Genomic DNA, 16,766 nt, shown 5'->3' with positions numbered 1-16,766 from the left:
CTCCATGTTAAAAATACTCAAAGGAAATGAAGAAAATTAGGAAGAGCATAAAAAGACAAGAAATGCTTTTTTCAGTGCAGACCAGTGGTCCATCTAGTCCAATGTTCAGTCTCTGTCCAGTTTTAAACCATGATGCACCAAGATGGTGTCTTCCATGACACACCTGGAAGATGCCTTTGGGAGTCTCAGAGTATTGTTGGTTTTCCAGCTCTTCAACAAACAAAAAAGTGAAATGAGCTGCTTGGAAGGAGAAAGAATGGAACTTCATTTTTAATAAAGAAATCCTAGTCCCAAATGCAGTGATTTGAATGAAACTGGTAACAAAAAGTAAGTAAGATTAATAAATTAAAGCTATCTTGTACCTTGGTGAAATCAAGACAGTTTTGTTATCTCAAGAGGGCTATGGTTTTCTCCAAATGGAGTAGACAGGACAATATTCCACCAGAATGCGTTCTGTCTCGTGGGAATGCTTAACCTTAATTTTCCTTGAAGTCCATGGAGTTATAGGTTAAACAAGATCTTAATTATTAAAGTATAATAAAGAAGACAGTCCAAAATACTAAAAATCAAGAAAATCCCCTTTTTTGTCTTCTTTATGTATCAACAAAAGCAAAAGATATAAAACTCTAAAAAACTTCATCATGTCCTTAGTATGCAAAAGTTGAAGAGTTTTGGGGGAAATGAATAGGATCCAATGATTGTCTCTAACAGGAGATCCTAAAAGGAGGACACAGGTTTTCATTGACAGGTTTGTGGGCCCTCTTGCTTTGTGAGCATCCCACTGTGTACCTTTTCTAATTGTTTTCCCTACACTGCTTGAAGTTCAGTACACACAAGAAATAGGAAGAAAACCTGCCAGGAAGCAAAAGGGATTGGATTTGCCTGGTTTTATTACTCCATTTAAAGGAAATGTTAAAAAACAAACAGTAGAGAATAAAAAGTGAGGAGTAAAGCAGATCCACAGGATCATTTAAGCCCTTACAATCTGAAGTTTCAATAACGACACAGAAAAGGATGCTTTTTTCTTTTCAAATTATGTTTTATGTTGGCAAACATCTCTTTAATTTTCTCCGTCTCTGCTCATCCTGGTTTCTCTGGGGACCAGCAACCAAAGTACTGAAACGCTGCAAAAATGTTTTATCAAAGGCAAGAAGAAAAGAAGTAACTGAGAATCAGACAGAGCCAAGCGTGATGTGGCAAGATTTTGGGACTAGTGTGGTTTTGAGGTTAATATACAAGGAAGCACCATTAACTAAGTTCAGCTTTTGAATGCAAGATGCTGCTGTACTCTTATACAAGTCCTATCAGGAACTTCTACTCTCACAATGCTCAATAAGATATAACAAGGCACTGCACAAAGGAGATACAGTTGAGGACACAACACTTCTGGCTGAAAATTCCCCTCTTCTAAGAGATAATTAATCAGTTTCCCCTTTTTTTTTTGAGTCTCAAATTTGGCATTGTGAGGCGATTTCTCTACCGTGAAGCATCCCTCCCTTCCCTCCAGCACACGCTGGTTTTTAATGAGTTTGGCCATTTGTTAGCTGGAGAGAGCCAAAAAAATGTCTAGTTTCAGATGCTTTCCCTTTTTTTTTTTTTTTAAATATTGAACTAGAATCTGGGAAGGGGAAGTGGGAATGAGACATTGAAGTAGGCCTGTGTTTATGCACTAAAATCTAACTGAAGCTGGGAATCTGCTGACTCCCACCCAAGATACTTTTGAATTCAGTACGTTCAAAGAGATTTTTCACCTCTACATATGAACATCAGCAGGTAGCTTTTAAATTTATAAAAATCTATCTCAAGGTCACCTTGTAACCTGTGCCTTTCACTGTAAAATCTTATGCTCTTAGCAGCCCACAGAGTTGAAGGTGTTGTCATGTGCGATCCTGTAACAGGGCTTTTTAATTCTTGTTTCAGTTTATAAAGTAAAGCTCATGGCATCATCTGTAAGTGTTCAAAAACATGTAGATGTGGTAAATGGGGACATGGTTTAGTGGTGGACTTGGCAGTGCTGGGTTAATGGTTGGACTCTATGATCTTGATGATCTTTCTAACCTAAATGATTTTTTGATTCTATGATCTCCACTTTGGGTTTCTCATTGCCTTCCATCACTGGAGAGCTCTCCCACTGAAAGTTTGCTGACACTATGAGGGTCAGATTTCAACCTGTATTTTTTCAGTCATACTCTGTGGGACAGGGTGTCTTGTGTTGTCTCAGACACCACAGAGAACATTTGCAATGGCAAACAAGTGATAAACAACGGTGTGAGACAACAAGAAAATTTTGCATTGTCCCAGAACTTTCATCCAAAGATTTCAGGGGCTGTTAACAACTGCTACTGATCAAGCTCTGCATGTCTGGAAAAATATCTCAATGCAGCCCCTGTGCTGTGGAGGACTGGGAGGACCCACACAAAGTACAGCAGATGCTGAGGTCTCGGTTCAGACCATAATCACTGGTCACCAGTGAGGTTCTGGCACAGCCCAGGACCCTGCTGTGCAAGGTGCTGTGCAAACACACAGCTGGAGAAGCTGCCCGTTTTAAAAAAAACCTTCCCATCTGATGCTGGATTTTCTTCAGTCACTGTATTTCGTAGAGTGAACTGGTGATGCTGTCAAAGGAGAGGTCCCTTCCCTCTCCATCCTGAGACTGCATCTCCTCCCTGCCAAGCTTGGGAGCAGAAGTTCACGTGGCGTGTGGTGAAATGGATTGGAGAAATAATCCAAGTTTATGCAAACTCAACAGGAGGGGAAGAAAGAAAAAATAAGAAAAGAAGACAGATTTAATCCCCTCATCCCCTCTTTGCTGCCAGCTGGCAAAGCATTTCTTCAATTTCTGTGCTCAGACCCCACAGTCTGGTGGTAATGTCAGCAATGCTACACCTGAATGGCTCCATCCTCAAGGTGGCTGTATTTCACAGCTGAGTATTTGTCCTTACTTCAACTACACAATTAACTTCAAGCAGAGTTTCTGATTTGGATGTGCCTTTTCGACCAGAACAAGTCATAATTTAGGCTCTGGGGTCCTGAGGCTGCCTAACCAAACCTTCAGAATGGAAATACCAGGACTACTGGGCTGCCAGCTCCAGCAGAAGAGAAAAACAGGGCACCTCTGGAAGGTAATTTTGATCTTACATGGACTGAATCTCATTCATTCAAGGATTCTTTCTTAGGGATTTTAGTCCTCCTAAAGCCCCCAGTGTCCCAAACCTTACTTGAATTAACTTCATAAAATGCTTAAAGTTAGGTTATATGTGTACCTAGATGTTAACATAGTGCTGCTGTTAAGAATGAGCTCAAGATATCAAGGAAGATGAGTGTTTAATTACTCTGTAAAAGGATTTCTGGAGAAATGCAGAATATTGACTGGAAATAATAATAGTATCAACAACCATCTTTTCAACTCATTTGAGATGTGTCCCTGCAGGACAACAAAACTTTTCTCCCCAAACAGACATTTTACAATTATTTTAATGTAACAGATTTTACAATTATTTTAATGTGATAGATGTTAAAAAAAAAAAAAGTTTTCCAAAATCCCCTGCAGTGCAAAGTGATTTTTCAGTCTATATCAGTATAGTCTATTTGGAAAGGTTTTAGTTCTGGCAGAACAGAAAGGACTGGACTTTTGATTTTTAAACAAAAATGCTGCAGATGGTGGGACCTTGTGGTATTTAGCCAGCTTTGGACTTCAAACAAATATTTAGGGAAAAATTCTGATAGAGTAAGCCAAAGAGTAATCAGATGGTAAAGCACTTCCAGATGATGGAATCTTAGCATTTGTCTTCTGAGCACTATGCAAAATCTCTGTCTCCCTGCTGCAATAAACTGCCAATATCTGGCAATCTATTTTGCAGGAGGATGGCATTTAATTCCAGTTCCTTCAGTGGGAGCTAATTCCTTATTCAGATTAATGTATTTTAGTTCTTTTGCAACTGTCTAATAATAATTTTCAAAAAGAGTTTTTCAAAACCCTGTCAGAGACTTGGAGTGATACAAAGTTGCAGTGGACTTGAGAGTAAGCCTAGATTTTACCCATGGAATTATTCTGGGAGGTTTTTTCTCATGTCAGTGCAAGTGCAGATTATTCCTTAGGTCTTTTGGAAATGCTTCACCTGATGTAACTCTTTTCTATAAAGGTCTCTGGTCCACGAAATCTCTGAAGGGTGAATTCATCCCCTCCTAACGTAGATGTTTAGAAAAACTGAAATGCATTGCTTCTGGAGGTTCATTCTTCTCTCCCCTGATTGCACATTGGGCCCAGTTTAGGGTAGCTGCTGAATAGAAAAAGGCTCAGATTAGAGGAAATGGATCCCATCTTTGGGATAAGTGATCCTGTAATGACTCTCTGCATGAACACCCACAAATTGCAACATCATGGACCCTCAGTGGTAGGGTCACAACCTGGCTCTGAAGGCAAGACCAGGTCCCATCCACTGCAGCAAAGGTCCTGACATTGTGGACATTTGTCAAGAAAAGGAGACAAAGTGGTCTGACTCCACAATTCATTTCACAAATATCATCAGCCTATTCCTGGACCCTTGGTCTGCAATCATGGTCAAGTTGGACAAAAAATAGTAGAAATGGTCCAACTGAATATTTTCTAACTATCCTGTTCAAATGAGTTTTAAAAACATTTGCTATGATAATCTTTCCCTGGCACAATCAAGATATATAATTAATAAACGACAAAATTCAACATGGACAAAATTGAGCCAATTTGTGACATTAGGAGTATTAGGATATTTGAATTTGAGGTGCTGGGGAACAATCATAGGATTCACAACATGGCAAAAGAACTTAAAGGGATCATCCAAATGAAATCATCTGTCAAAAATCCAGTCAGCACAAGCTTCCAGAAAAAGACTAATTTGTTTCTAGAAAGATAACAAAAGGACCAAAACAAAGCAACAACCAAGGCTTCCCTGGTAATTTAACACATCATCTATAGCCTCCAAAGCAGTATTCAAGCTCAACATAGGGAGATGTGTTTGTCCTGCAGAGCTTGATCTGCAAGAAGGTGAAGGATGAAGGAGAACATCGAGTGCTGAAATGTCCATCCTTGCTAAGCAGTGTCAGAGTCAGAAGTAAATACAAGTGGCCTTTCTCTGGAGGCTGCAAAATCCCAACTTCAACATCAACTTTGTCTTTGACCTTGATCATATCATTTAAGTGCTTCACCTTCACTTTTTGATTTGCAAAACTCAGCTAACAGGAATCTATTCCAAAGGAGGACCCTACATTGCCCTTTGGGCACCAGAATACAGATAAAACTCTTCAGAAAATAACATTATTTTCTGTTTGGCTTTCTAACTGCTCTGGTTCTGTCTGTGTAAATTCTCTGACTCAGCTGCTGCTGACATGTCCTCCTTGTTTAATATTGTCTGTGAACTTCACTCCTGTGCAATTCAATTCCATTTCCCGATAATTAATAGAGATGTTAGATGAGACCAGACCTAACACAAATTCTCCAGATACCCTGCAAGATACCGTCCATAAACTTGTTACATTAGCATTTATCATGGTTCTTCGTTTACAGTCTTTCAACCAGTTTCCAACCCACATGACTGATTTCCCATTCAAGCCAAACTGAATTAATTTTTCTGTTATGGTTTACTCATAATCCTGCACAGGCCAGGGAGTGGGTTAGACTGACCTTATAAACCTTTTACATCTTTGACCTCTTGATGTTACATGGAAGAGGTGTGAGATTGCTCATAAAACTCCAACAAGCTCTCTAAATTTCCCCAGCAGTAGCACAGCCCTCCTTTATGATGGGAAAATCAATGTACAGGAGAAGTCACGGCAGAACATGAATTCTTGAATACATGTTCCTGCACCAAAATCACCGTCCCACACCCCAAGCTGCTCCTTCACCAAGCAGTATCTGAAATGTCATCCTTTCTATCCACTGTATCCTTATTGAACAGGCTCTAGGAAAACCCAACTCAAGTGGTTTAAGGGTGGACCTACGTTTCTTTGAGCTTCGTCCTGGGCTATTCTCTGTCCTGGTTACCTTTTTTAGCTGCTTTAAACAAAATGAAAACACGTCTCATTCTGCCTTATTTTTCCTTGTTATTTTTGCTACTTCAAAAAGTAATTGGGTTTTCCACAAGAACAGTATCAGAATCGTTCCTAAAGGAGCTTAGTTCAGATCTGTTAAGTAGTGACAAATGACCTGTTTTAACTTGCCTTTTGAGGTGAATATTGTGATGAAAAGACCATGGACCATATGCAATTACAGCATTTGGCATTTATATAAGATGAATTTCCCTTCAAGGATGTCCTCTTTTCCCCACCTCCAAAATCTGATACTTGAGGCAAGAAAATGGTAAAAGTAAGAATACAACCTTTATTCTTTTAGGAGAAAACAAAAAAAAAAAAGCCACAAAAAAACTCCCAAGATCAAACCAAACCCAAAGCACTCTTTTCTCTAAGATTAACTTCTCAAAACCAAAACATAAAATACTTTATGAGAGCAGTGGACCTCTTAAGCTTATCAAGCTTGAGAAATTTTTTTTTATGTATATACCTAAAACCTAATACCTGTGCTAATCTTGAAGCCTGGGGAAAGAGTGGACAGAAATTTGTAAATCTTCAGAAATGTTCACATTTCTCTGCTGGTGTCCCAAATTGCTGTGCAATTTACTATGATAAATCTGTTGTACATCAACTGAGTGACCAGTGTTTTCTACATGCACATGGGAAATCAGCTATGGGTAGGAAAATTAAGGTTAGTTAACAAAGAAACACTACTAGAGCATTTACTACCATACCTTCCAGCCACCCTTGAGGACAAATGGATTTTTAATCTGAATGCAAAAGTCTATGTGTTGAAATCTCTTTTGGGGGATGTTTTGTGCTTATCTGTGAATAAAACCTCCCTTCTTTGGTAAGAGTCAAGAACATGAACAAATTGAAGTGTAAATTTTAGGGACAAAAATTCACATGAATATTTCCAGGTTTCATCTACTCTGCACTGAATTTGTTAATGTATTTGGTTAATGAATCAAAATCTGCTCTAAGAAACTATCCTGGAAAATGGTTAGGAAAAAGGTGATTTATATTTAAGTCACAAATCTCATCAAAGAGATGGAGTTGCATAATGAAGTACTGCTAACAACATCTTCTCAATGAACTGCAAATTTTTTTACAAACTAAACCTGCTTGGAAAACTGGAAGCCAGGACCACTTGGCCCATCAATGCAGTGTCTTGCTCTCCAGTGAAAAACAGCATTAACAAGAGCCAGAGCATCCTCTTGGGGGTACAGTCATGTCCAGGGGGTCTGGGCTGTGTCCTCAGACATGCAGGGTTCCTGCCAGACAGAGCCTATGGTTGTGATTTTCCTTCCCCAAAGTTTGAACATGGGAAAACATTTCCTTTTAAAGTGATTTTGTTTTTTTTATCTCCTTCATTTTCTAACCCAAAGTATAATATGAGAGAAAAAGAGAAAAAAAAAAGGAAATATTTTGTTGGTGGCCTGTCAAAATGAAACTAAAGGAAACTGCCCTTCTCTTGTCATCCTCCAAAATGAAATCAGGGGCAAGGTAGACAGTGTTTCACAGATGCTTTTGGTTTCAAGAGTACTGTGCCTTCTGATAGGAAAAGATTAATCTGAAATTTTATGGGCCAGCCCTACTCACAGCACAGATAATACATGATTTAGCACAGGCAATACAAGATTTAGCAGAGAAGCAGCAAAATGCTCCATGGCCACCGCTGAATCGTAGCACCCTTTAGGAAGCTGTTTGACACACGTGCAAAAATGCACCATGTATGTGGTAATACTAACACCTCCCCACCAGACTGACAACACTTGGGTAATGCTGGTGGAAACAATTACACAAGGTGTAATAAAAGCAAGACCCTGTCTTACACAAAGGCAACTTTTCTGTCTTGTTTCAGTACCAAACTTGGGCATAAATTTTAGGTGCCCCCTGAACCAGTTCTTTGGGTGGTGTTCATGTTTCCTATATATTGTGAGAGGATACACGTCAGGTGTTTGGGCTTCCCTGTGGAGGTGTTCAATGGCAGCTCCCAGGTCTCCTACCAACTGAACAAAGAAATAATTATGGTAGATTGGACCATATTAGGAGCCCCTATTTAATCCCACTTGCATGTCCTTTGTAGGTGGGCTGCATTACCCTGAGAGTCTCTGTGACTTGCTTTGCATTCAAAGGTGTGGGGCAGCTAGGCAGAACTGCCCTTTACCTTTTCTGGTGCCCTCAGAGCAGACAACTAAGCTTTAGGGTTTGTGCAACCGGTATTTCTAAAGAAGAATTATTCTGTGAGACACCAAAGCATTTGCCGTCATACATATTCCGGAAGCATCACATACCTGTGCTGCCAACTAACTTTTCCATCTTAGTTATAGATTGTTATCAGACCAAAACCTTCTGCAATATTACCCAGGCAGTGATGTACCGGTCTGTCAACCCAGGATCACCCAGCAGCTCCCTGGCAGTGGTACCAGTTTGCTGGCAAGGGTGGAATGAAGGAGGGCATATGTGGTGGTTAAATATAAAACCAGCGAGAAAAGCTGATCTGGCCAACTCACAGCTGTGAGACTGTCTGGTGTGCCACAGAGCCACTGTTGGGCGTGCAGAACTAGCATTGTGCAGGAATTGTGTGAGTGGTGGTAAGGAAGAGAAAAAAGCTTCAGCAAAGTTTCTGTTCAATACCAGAGCTGCCCACTAAGAAATTATTACCAGTTTACCCTTGAGCTGCTTCTACAGTAATTCTTTAAAGCTGGAAATCTTCCTGTTGCCATCAGGTCACCCTTGCTAGTGTCATCAAAGGTCTTCAGCACTCCACCCAAGGCTCCTGCTCCCAAATGGCCTGACCAGTGTAAAAGTGAGGCTAATTCCCACCTGGTGAATCCAGGGCTAGGGCAACGACACGTGCCACTGCATGTGATCGTCTCTGCAATGCTCAGGAGCTCTGTCACTGCTCTCTCCCTTTGTAGGATGCCTCACAGCCCCACTTCCAAGAATTTCCTTTACTGTCTATTCTCCACATGAGCATCTTGCACCTTGGTAGGTAGGAAAACAGAGAAAAGGACTAACGTAGTGAGAAAGAGAGGTTTAAAAGACTTTATAGTTTGCCCTTTTAGACTCCTGTTGCATTCCCCTCTCCTTTCCATCACACAGGCACCTGCTTTCCTCCATCACTGAAGACTTTTCTTCATCCATTTTTAAAGCTGTTTCACAGCTCAAGTCCCAGCCATGTCTCGCTGTTTGCACTAGGAGGGTGCAGTGGATGTGGGACCTGCATAAATTAAAAGCTTTCAGTAGAAATGTGAGATCGTGATTTTCCTAACTCAATTCTCTTGGAAAACCAGTCAGCAGTTTTTTTCACTGTGACATCTGTAATAAGCACCATGCAGAGTGCAAAGAGGTCTCTTATCCCTTAATGTTTGAAGAGGTTTAATACAGGTTTTGCTATTAGATTACTGTTTATGAAATGTCTAGCACAGCCTTACCCACATCATTGTTTACCAACTGACAAAGGTATGCATGTAATATGCATAGACACATACACGTAAAGGATGTTAAATGATTTAAGAATTTTTTGGCCATATTTATTAATCTAATTTTGTCCTTACAAAGTTCTTCCCACTTCTACCATAGAGCATGTATTTAAACAGTTAAAGCTGGTTTAAGGATCTCCTCTCCGAACCTCTCCGAACCTCTCCTCAAAAGCATCTTTCTCTGGGAATATGACACATGTTCTTTACTTTCCTTGTAAATCTAAAGAGAGAATTTCAGAGCCCTCCAACAGCTCACACAGCCAGTATAGTAAGGGGCTCCAAAGATATTTTGTAAAGGTGTAGGGTACTATGTCAGTGTTAACACTGCCAAGTGTTAACCAAATATTTAATAAAAGAAATAAGTATTTTGTTTATGTCCACAGAGGACTATCTGTTGTAGGAAGATGGAAAAGTGCTACTAGGCTTTCTTCCTTTGGCAAGCAGTTGACATCTATCCAAGATCCATGGGGATGAGCCATTGCTACTAACTGAAGGGCTTTTCGATTGCATCTTCCTGTTCTCTCTACCTAAACAACCTTCCAATTGCTTCTCTATTATTATTCATATCAAGACCTGGCACTGAACAAAAGGCCACATCCCCCAGCAAGTGCTGACAAAACTAAAAAGTGGAATAGCTGGGAGGGTGGTGATGGCATGAAGCAGATAACCAAGGTGACCCAGAAGGTCAGTGGAGAATATTTTCCTTGCAGTCTTTACTGGCTCCACCAGCCCATCGAGGTGAGAAGGGTGAGGAGCCCTTCCTAGTCCTGCCAGCCAGTATGGAAACAGAGTTGGAAGAACAAAAGGGTCTTTTTTTCCCCAATTAAGTTTCCCAACCTGTGAGACAGAAGATGCTACCAGCCTTCAAACATTTTCCGCTTGCTTTCATGCTACTGAGCAGCTGCTCTGAGCTCAGCCTGCCCAATCCTGTCTTGATCTGAGAGGCTGAGATGAAAACTATCTGCAGCCTCCAGCCTTCCTCTTCTGATCTTCTCCCTGCATGTTTTATTATTTTGCTTTGACTTAGCAGCTTTTGCCAGCCATGGAGCACTTCACAAGATTCTGACCCACAGGTTTGGATTGGGGCAGGGGGTATCACAAATGAGTACAGAGCCACATTGTCTCCGAGGAAGCATCTGCTCCTTGGAGTTAATCTTATATTTGAACTGATTTTACTGAAGGAATAATCAGTTTGTGGACATTATTGGTGCACAGATGCCTATTCTGATGTAGGTGGGCTCTGGTTTTATATCCTCTCTGTCTCATGGAGGTGGCCCATGCCTCAGGGACATCTAAGGAGGGATTAATCTTAGAGCAGTGGGAAAGACTCCACGAATGCAAATGGAGCAAGACTCCTTTAAAAGTACAGCTGTTAGTGTGAGAAAAACTGAGAATCTGGCCATGACCAAATCTACACTTAGAGGTTTCAAGATGTTCAGTGAATGCAAGTAACTTTTCTGCTTATGCAAGAACAGATTCAATATCCAGCTGATGTGTTTATCACAAATGTGGTAATAGAGATCTCTGGTTTATGGGCTACTGTTTAGCATAGTGTTCATAAATGACTGATACTTAATTAATTGAAGGCAGTATTACAGAAACCAATCTGTTGAAAAAGATTTCTTTAAACCAACAGTTATCATATTCATTCTGATCTCAGAGAGGCAAGTTCTCAGTTACTATCTTTTCTCATACAAACTAGCAAATAAACATGAAAAGAAATGGTAAAGGTGAAATACCAGAAAAAATATTTTTGTGGTTTTTTTCCCCTCTGGGTAAGGACTGTGTTCAGAAATAATTTTTATTTTTTTTTTAATTTTTTTTTCTTTTCTTTTTCAGGAGTAGGACAGCAAATTTTCTGGGGTTATTAACAAATTAGTGTCAAAAAACAATCTCTTCCCTCATATTTGACTCTACACAAGAAGTAATCCCCATGTAATCAATAATTCCGTCTATACCAATGAATAAACTGTGTCTCAGACCACACTTTGGCCCCCACACTGGGGCCAAGGGCACAATGTGTCCACTTCTAAGAACACTGCACACTGTTATGTCGAGGACAGAGTAGATATACCAGCTAGAAGTGAACCTTTTCCCATGCTGTCCTTCATGTCACATCCAGGTACTGTCCTGGAGGTCTCAACTGACAAAAATAATGCCAAGTTTAGACAAAACTTGAGATTTAACAGTTTGATGACCGATGGTCAGTGTAGATTTGCTCAATCTATGCAGTTAGGGCACAATCCAGATCCCAAGCACAGGAGCACCATTTCTATGTCTTGGAGTGAGGAAAGCACGAGGAATCTTTCTCCAGGACGTATCTCAAAAGTCTTCATCAAGACTTCATGCATCCAGCTTTGTTTTCCTGCTCCACCACGGTCTATCTGCATGACCTTGGGCAAGTCACTCTCTGACTGGGCTGCAGACTGCAGCGTAGCAATAACCGTGAACAGGCTAGATACTGTCCCCAAAGCAACGGGAGCCGGCGTTTTCCTATAGCCTAGTTCACCTGAGCTAGTCTACAATGACCCCTGTGTTGCCAGAGTGGATTTTAAACCCATCTCAGGAGCTGGAAACCATGCTGCAGTCTGCACTCTGAATGTGAGTGCCTTGTCTCTGCTCCTTCTCTGGCAAGTGGAAAGACCAAGGCTTCCTGACTCACAGAAGGGCAGTGAAGATAGAAGTATTCAGGGCTACAACCTCTTTCAACATACAGCGAGTAAGGGTTAAACAAACATCACCCTCCACATACAGATTTCCTCAGCAAAAGTTGAGCAGTTTCATCAGATTTTGCAGTCCAATAAGAGCTGTTTCAAAACTAGAACAGTTTGCTTAAACCTGCTCAGACAGCTCCCACAAAGTTCCCATGGGAGACCTGTCAAGAGCTCACTCTCAGTCAGCTTTCAGCCAGCCTCACCTCAGAGAACTGAATGAATTTGGCCTCCATCAGGAGACAAGAAGGACAAAGTGAGAGTTGCTCACAAGGCTTGGGGGAAATGAAAAACTACAAAGTGTTTTAACAGCTCCCACATGGAGCAGGGGTGAGGTTGGAGCAGCTCAACATTGTCATTGTGGTTCTCAAACCAGTACAGTTTGACACTTGACCCATGTCGGCTGCAGACTAAACACATCTGGGGCACCTTCATGTTTTGTAAATCCCCATATTGTTCTTAGAAGAATTTTGTTCAGTCTGAGGCCATTATTGAAAGAAAAAGACAGCAAAATCTACCAGTATTAATCAAGCAACGTGACCTTTGGGAAAATGAGGCAACCTAGAAGATCTGGTGGGTCTTAATGATGCAGAAAAGTTTAGCTGAGAAAAATCCCAAGGGCATGGACTGGTGAATGTGATGAGCTCTGGTCCACACTGAATAAGAGCAGGCAGATTTGGCCCTCTCATTTGCAGTCCCATGAGGTTTAGCCACAACTACTCCTTCATGTCACAACTCAAGAGCGAAGAAATAAAAACCCTCGCAGATACAGCCACAGGGGTTGTTTCCCCCTGCTGAACACCCAGAAACTGATCTACCCTAGTGGGTGCAGCATCTGAGATACTTCTGGTTAAGCACAACTGGACACCTCAGAACAAGCAACACAGGCCTGGATTTCCACAGCTTTTGCTCAGAGGTGCAAAGAGAGGGAGGTCAGTAAATAGCCCGTGAGCCTCAATTAACCCAAGACTTTGTTCATGGCTTGAAGGAGAGCACACACCTTCCTAACCCTTGATAGATGGGACAACAGAGATGACAGGGATGACCTAGAGAATTAATCTACACAAAATAGTAATTTATTCCCAGCAGCTGGAGCCAAAGAGACCAGAGGAGGGGAGTCTCTGTGGACACACCATCGCTGAAGACCAGCGCAGGTTCAGGGCTGACTATAGTCCCACAAAAAAGTCCTTACTGTACCTGAACACAAAAAATTGTGGCAAAGTGTATTTCTTTTTCTCAGTAAAAGTAGGAACTCTCCTTTTCCACAGAAATGGGTTGTAATTGCTGGCTTTTCTCTGAAACACAGTCACAGATTTTGGTGGCTTTATGTTCTTTCACTGGAAAGTGGGTAGAAAGCTACCTGTTCTGTCCAACTTTAAACTGAGATACTTAAGAGCATTTATTCCTTCATCCAGATGATGATATACAACAACTACTTGGGGGTTTGAAGGTACTGGGCTGGTATTTTGCAGTGCTTAGAGTCAGACATCTATGCTTTGGGAAAACCTTTCTCTCTGTGTGAATTATCTACCAAGCACTTTTATTCCAATAGGTCACTAATCTAGATCACATATCTTGTCCTTTGCCTTTATCTTTAAAAAAGGAGGAGCTGTAGGCACTATTCTCATAAAAAAACACATTGCAGGTGACCCCATCCAAGTTTTACCAAGCTCAGTTAGTGTTTCTCTACAGAAGAAAATTAATCTGGATTGAGAGAGTGGGATGACAATTTCTGTACAAAAGTGCATTACAATTATATTAGTCTAGATTATCAATGTTCTCCACTGAACTACCTTAATCTTAACTTTAAAGACAAACAAAACGGAGTAGAAGCACTTTAATTCTGCAATAGCAGGATTGTCTTTGCAGTCAACTAGAAGATAAAATTTGTTCAGGGATATTTAATCCAGAATAATTTGTTTTTCTGAGTACTCCTTGCATTCAGTACTTTCCAGCAGCAGCAAGGACACCTTTTCATTTCCACACACTCAGCTCAAACAGCCACAACTCTGCACAAAGCAATTACTGTAACATCTACAGCCACAGGACCAAATCCCAGTTGTCCCACCCGGCCCTTTTACTGAAGCAAGGAGACCAGTAAAAACAATCTATGTCTCTGTTTCAGATTTTGGGACAGAAACTGATTTTACCTTTTTTTTTTTTTTCTTGTAAATGAACTGGAAGAACCAAATTATGACTTCAGGATCTTGGTGCTGGTACTTGCAAGAGCACTACCTCCCTCATCCTTGAGGAACTCTTTGAAAAAAGAGAGACAGGTAACCCCAAAGATCTCTGGTGTACAAGGAGGACCGTATCCTCCTCCCTATGACCTGAGCCATGACTAAATAGCGTGCTAGGGAGTTTGTTACACTCTGGTAAATAAATCCTGCCTCTGGTGTAATGCCCAAGGGAGCATGCAGATACACTGTAATCCACAGAAAGTTCTTCCCTGAGCCACCTGCAAACTTTGTACCTGTTTACTCACAGCAGGTTAGTCCTGGTGAGCTGGGTTGCTCCAGATGGGAGGGAAAGCAGATGGGAGCTTTTATGCCAGGGAAATAGTCCTGACATAATTTGTGCCACATTGTTTATTCTTTTAATTGGAACCACTGAAACTACTTTCACCTTTTACCTTGTTTCAACTTTGCTGGAAGCCTCCAGCTGTTTGTATCCATCCCAAAACTCCAGCCCATCCTTCAGTGACAGAGTTAATAATTTTCACACTGAGAGGGAAAAAAAAATCCCACCTCCCCTTCTTTGCATGCAGGTAAAGAAGGCAGGACACCTGAATTCGCTTCTGGCCCAAACCTCCTGCTGCTCCTACAGCACTGGAAGGAGCAGGCAGATACAGGAGCTTTCTACGTCTTTGAGGAAAGCTTTTTCTGGGCACACTAAAGATAAATTATCCCACCACAGCAGTGAGGCTGGAAAAGGTGATAGTGCAACCCAGCTCTGAACCACCCACCGACCTCGTCTCCCTTTTCCTCTGTATATTGAACCTTCAGGGCCCTGCAAGGTCTCCCGGTGCTCAGGCTCTCCGCTCCCTGCTTCTCCTGCTTCAGTAGCATCCAGTCCCCCACCCTCCCTCCTCTCCCAGAACAATAGCAAGGCACCGGATTCAGCTGCTTCCCAAGGATAGCCCAGATCACACACATTTCCATAGAGAGAGATAGATATGATTATATTCCTCTTTGCTGTTTAGGACAAGAAATGAAGTGCTGCCTCTTTAATTGGCAAAAGCATGCAGTAAGAGCATACCTTCAATTTAGTGTTGGGATAGCTCACTTGCACCCTGGCTGTTGTCTTATTGGAGAGGGCAGCCTGCCTCAGATCCTCTAGCACTGAAATAATATCATCCAGCACGCATTTCTTATCCTGATTTCTCAACACACACAGATGGGAAAAAGTATAATTATAGCCTTTGTAGTTCACCTTCATTTCCAGCACGGCTCGGTGGATCTGCAGGATCACATCAGCCTGATGCAAAATATTGCCTCCGGGTTTGGAGAGGAGAATCACCCTGCCATACCTCCCCGGGGTGTGCAAGTCCGAATACAGTTGGCTTTTGGATTGATCGAGGGAGAAAAGGCTGCTGGCTAAGCTCCTCTCGATCTTGGCCAGGCTGTGGCTGGGGGCTACCAGGCTCTCCAGGTCAGTGTCAGGCTGGAAGCGGTTGAGCAGGCTGAAGCCGAAGATGATGGTCAGGACTGCGGGCACAGTGAGGAAAAACACCGGATGCCTGCTCACGAATAAGCCCAGCTTGTAGAAAAACGACTGGAGCCCTCTGTGTATCACCTGCCGCAGCATCCTCCACCAGATCCAGCCTGCAGATGCTCCTGGCCGTCTTAGAAAGCACATGTGACATGTGTAGCTCCTTACCCCTTCCTGCCAGTTTCCCTTTCTCTCTCCCTCTCTCTCTACTACTCCTTTAAAAGACTGCAGCAAGTTGCAGCAAGACAGCCAAATATTGATCAATGGGGTGTGTGTGTGCGTGCGGGTGTGTGTGTGTGTGCCGGGGGTGGAAGGGACCGAGCAGGGGAGGGAGGAGGACGGGGGGGGTCCTTGCCTTTTTTCCCTCTTTCTCTTCCCCCCCCCCCCCCCCGCTCTCTCTCCTCCCTCCCCCCGAGTCAGCTATCATCGCCGCCCCCCTTCCCCTCCCTCCCCTCCCTCCCGGTGCCCCCCTTTCTCCGGCGAGGCTCGGGCGTTGCACCGGGAGCTCCGCAGTGCCCGCTCCGCTCCGCGCCCCGCGCAGCCCGGCGCCCGGCCCAGCTGCTCCGGGGCGGTGCGGGCAGTGCCCTCGCACTGCTCGCTTTCTCCCCTCCACGCACACACACATACACGTACGGAATTTGCCGGGGCAGGACGATGATGCTGCATTTTGACGTCCCCCGACCCCACCGCGCCCCTCCCTCGCCCCCTCCTCCCCATCCCCGCCGGCTGCCGGAGAAGGGAGAGCTCCGGCTCGGAGACTTGGTGAACCGCTTTCCCGCAGCAGCAGAAGCAGCAGCTGCCGCCTCGCTCC

General features: G+C 42.7%; 1 protein-coding gene across 1 annotated transcript in view; it reads right to left on the bottom strand.

Annotated features, from left to right (window-relative positions):
* Positions 1-16,243, bottom strand: part of PTCHD4 (patched domain containing 4) — an 80,781-nt gene extending 64,538 nt beyond the window's left edge. Inside the window, exon 1 of the mRNA XM_051810195.1 lies at positions 15,503-16,243. Within this exon, the coding sequence (XP_051666155.1) occupies positions 15,503-16,102 (600 nt within the window). The 5' untranslated portion in view covers positions 16,103-16,243. The remainder of the gene's footprint in view (positions 1-15,502) is intronic.
* Positions 16,244-16,766: the final 523 nt, after the last annotated feature.

The sequence above is a fragment of the Manacus candei genome, unplaced genomic scaffold, assembly GCF_025592945.1.
Source record: "Manacus candei isolate 608988 ecotype Guabito, Panama unplaced genomic scaffold, ASM2559294v1 h1tg000007l, whole genome shotgun sequence".
Classification (NCBI taxonomy): domain Eukaryota; kingdom Metazoa; phylum Chordata; class Aves; order Passeriformes; family Pipridae; genus Manacus; species Manacus candei.
The sequence above is the reverse complement of the archived record's forward strand: the minus strand, read 5'-3'. Positions and strand labels throughout refer to the sequence as shown.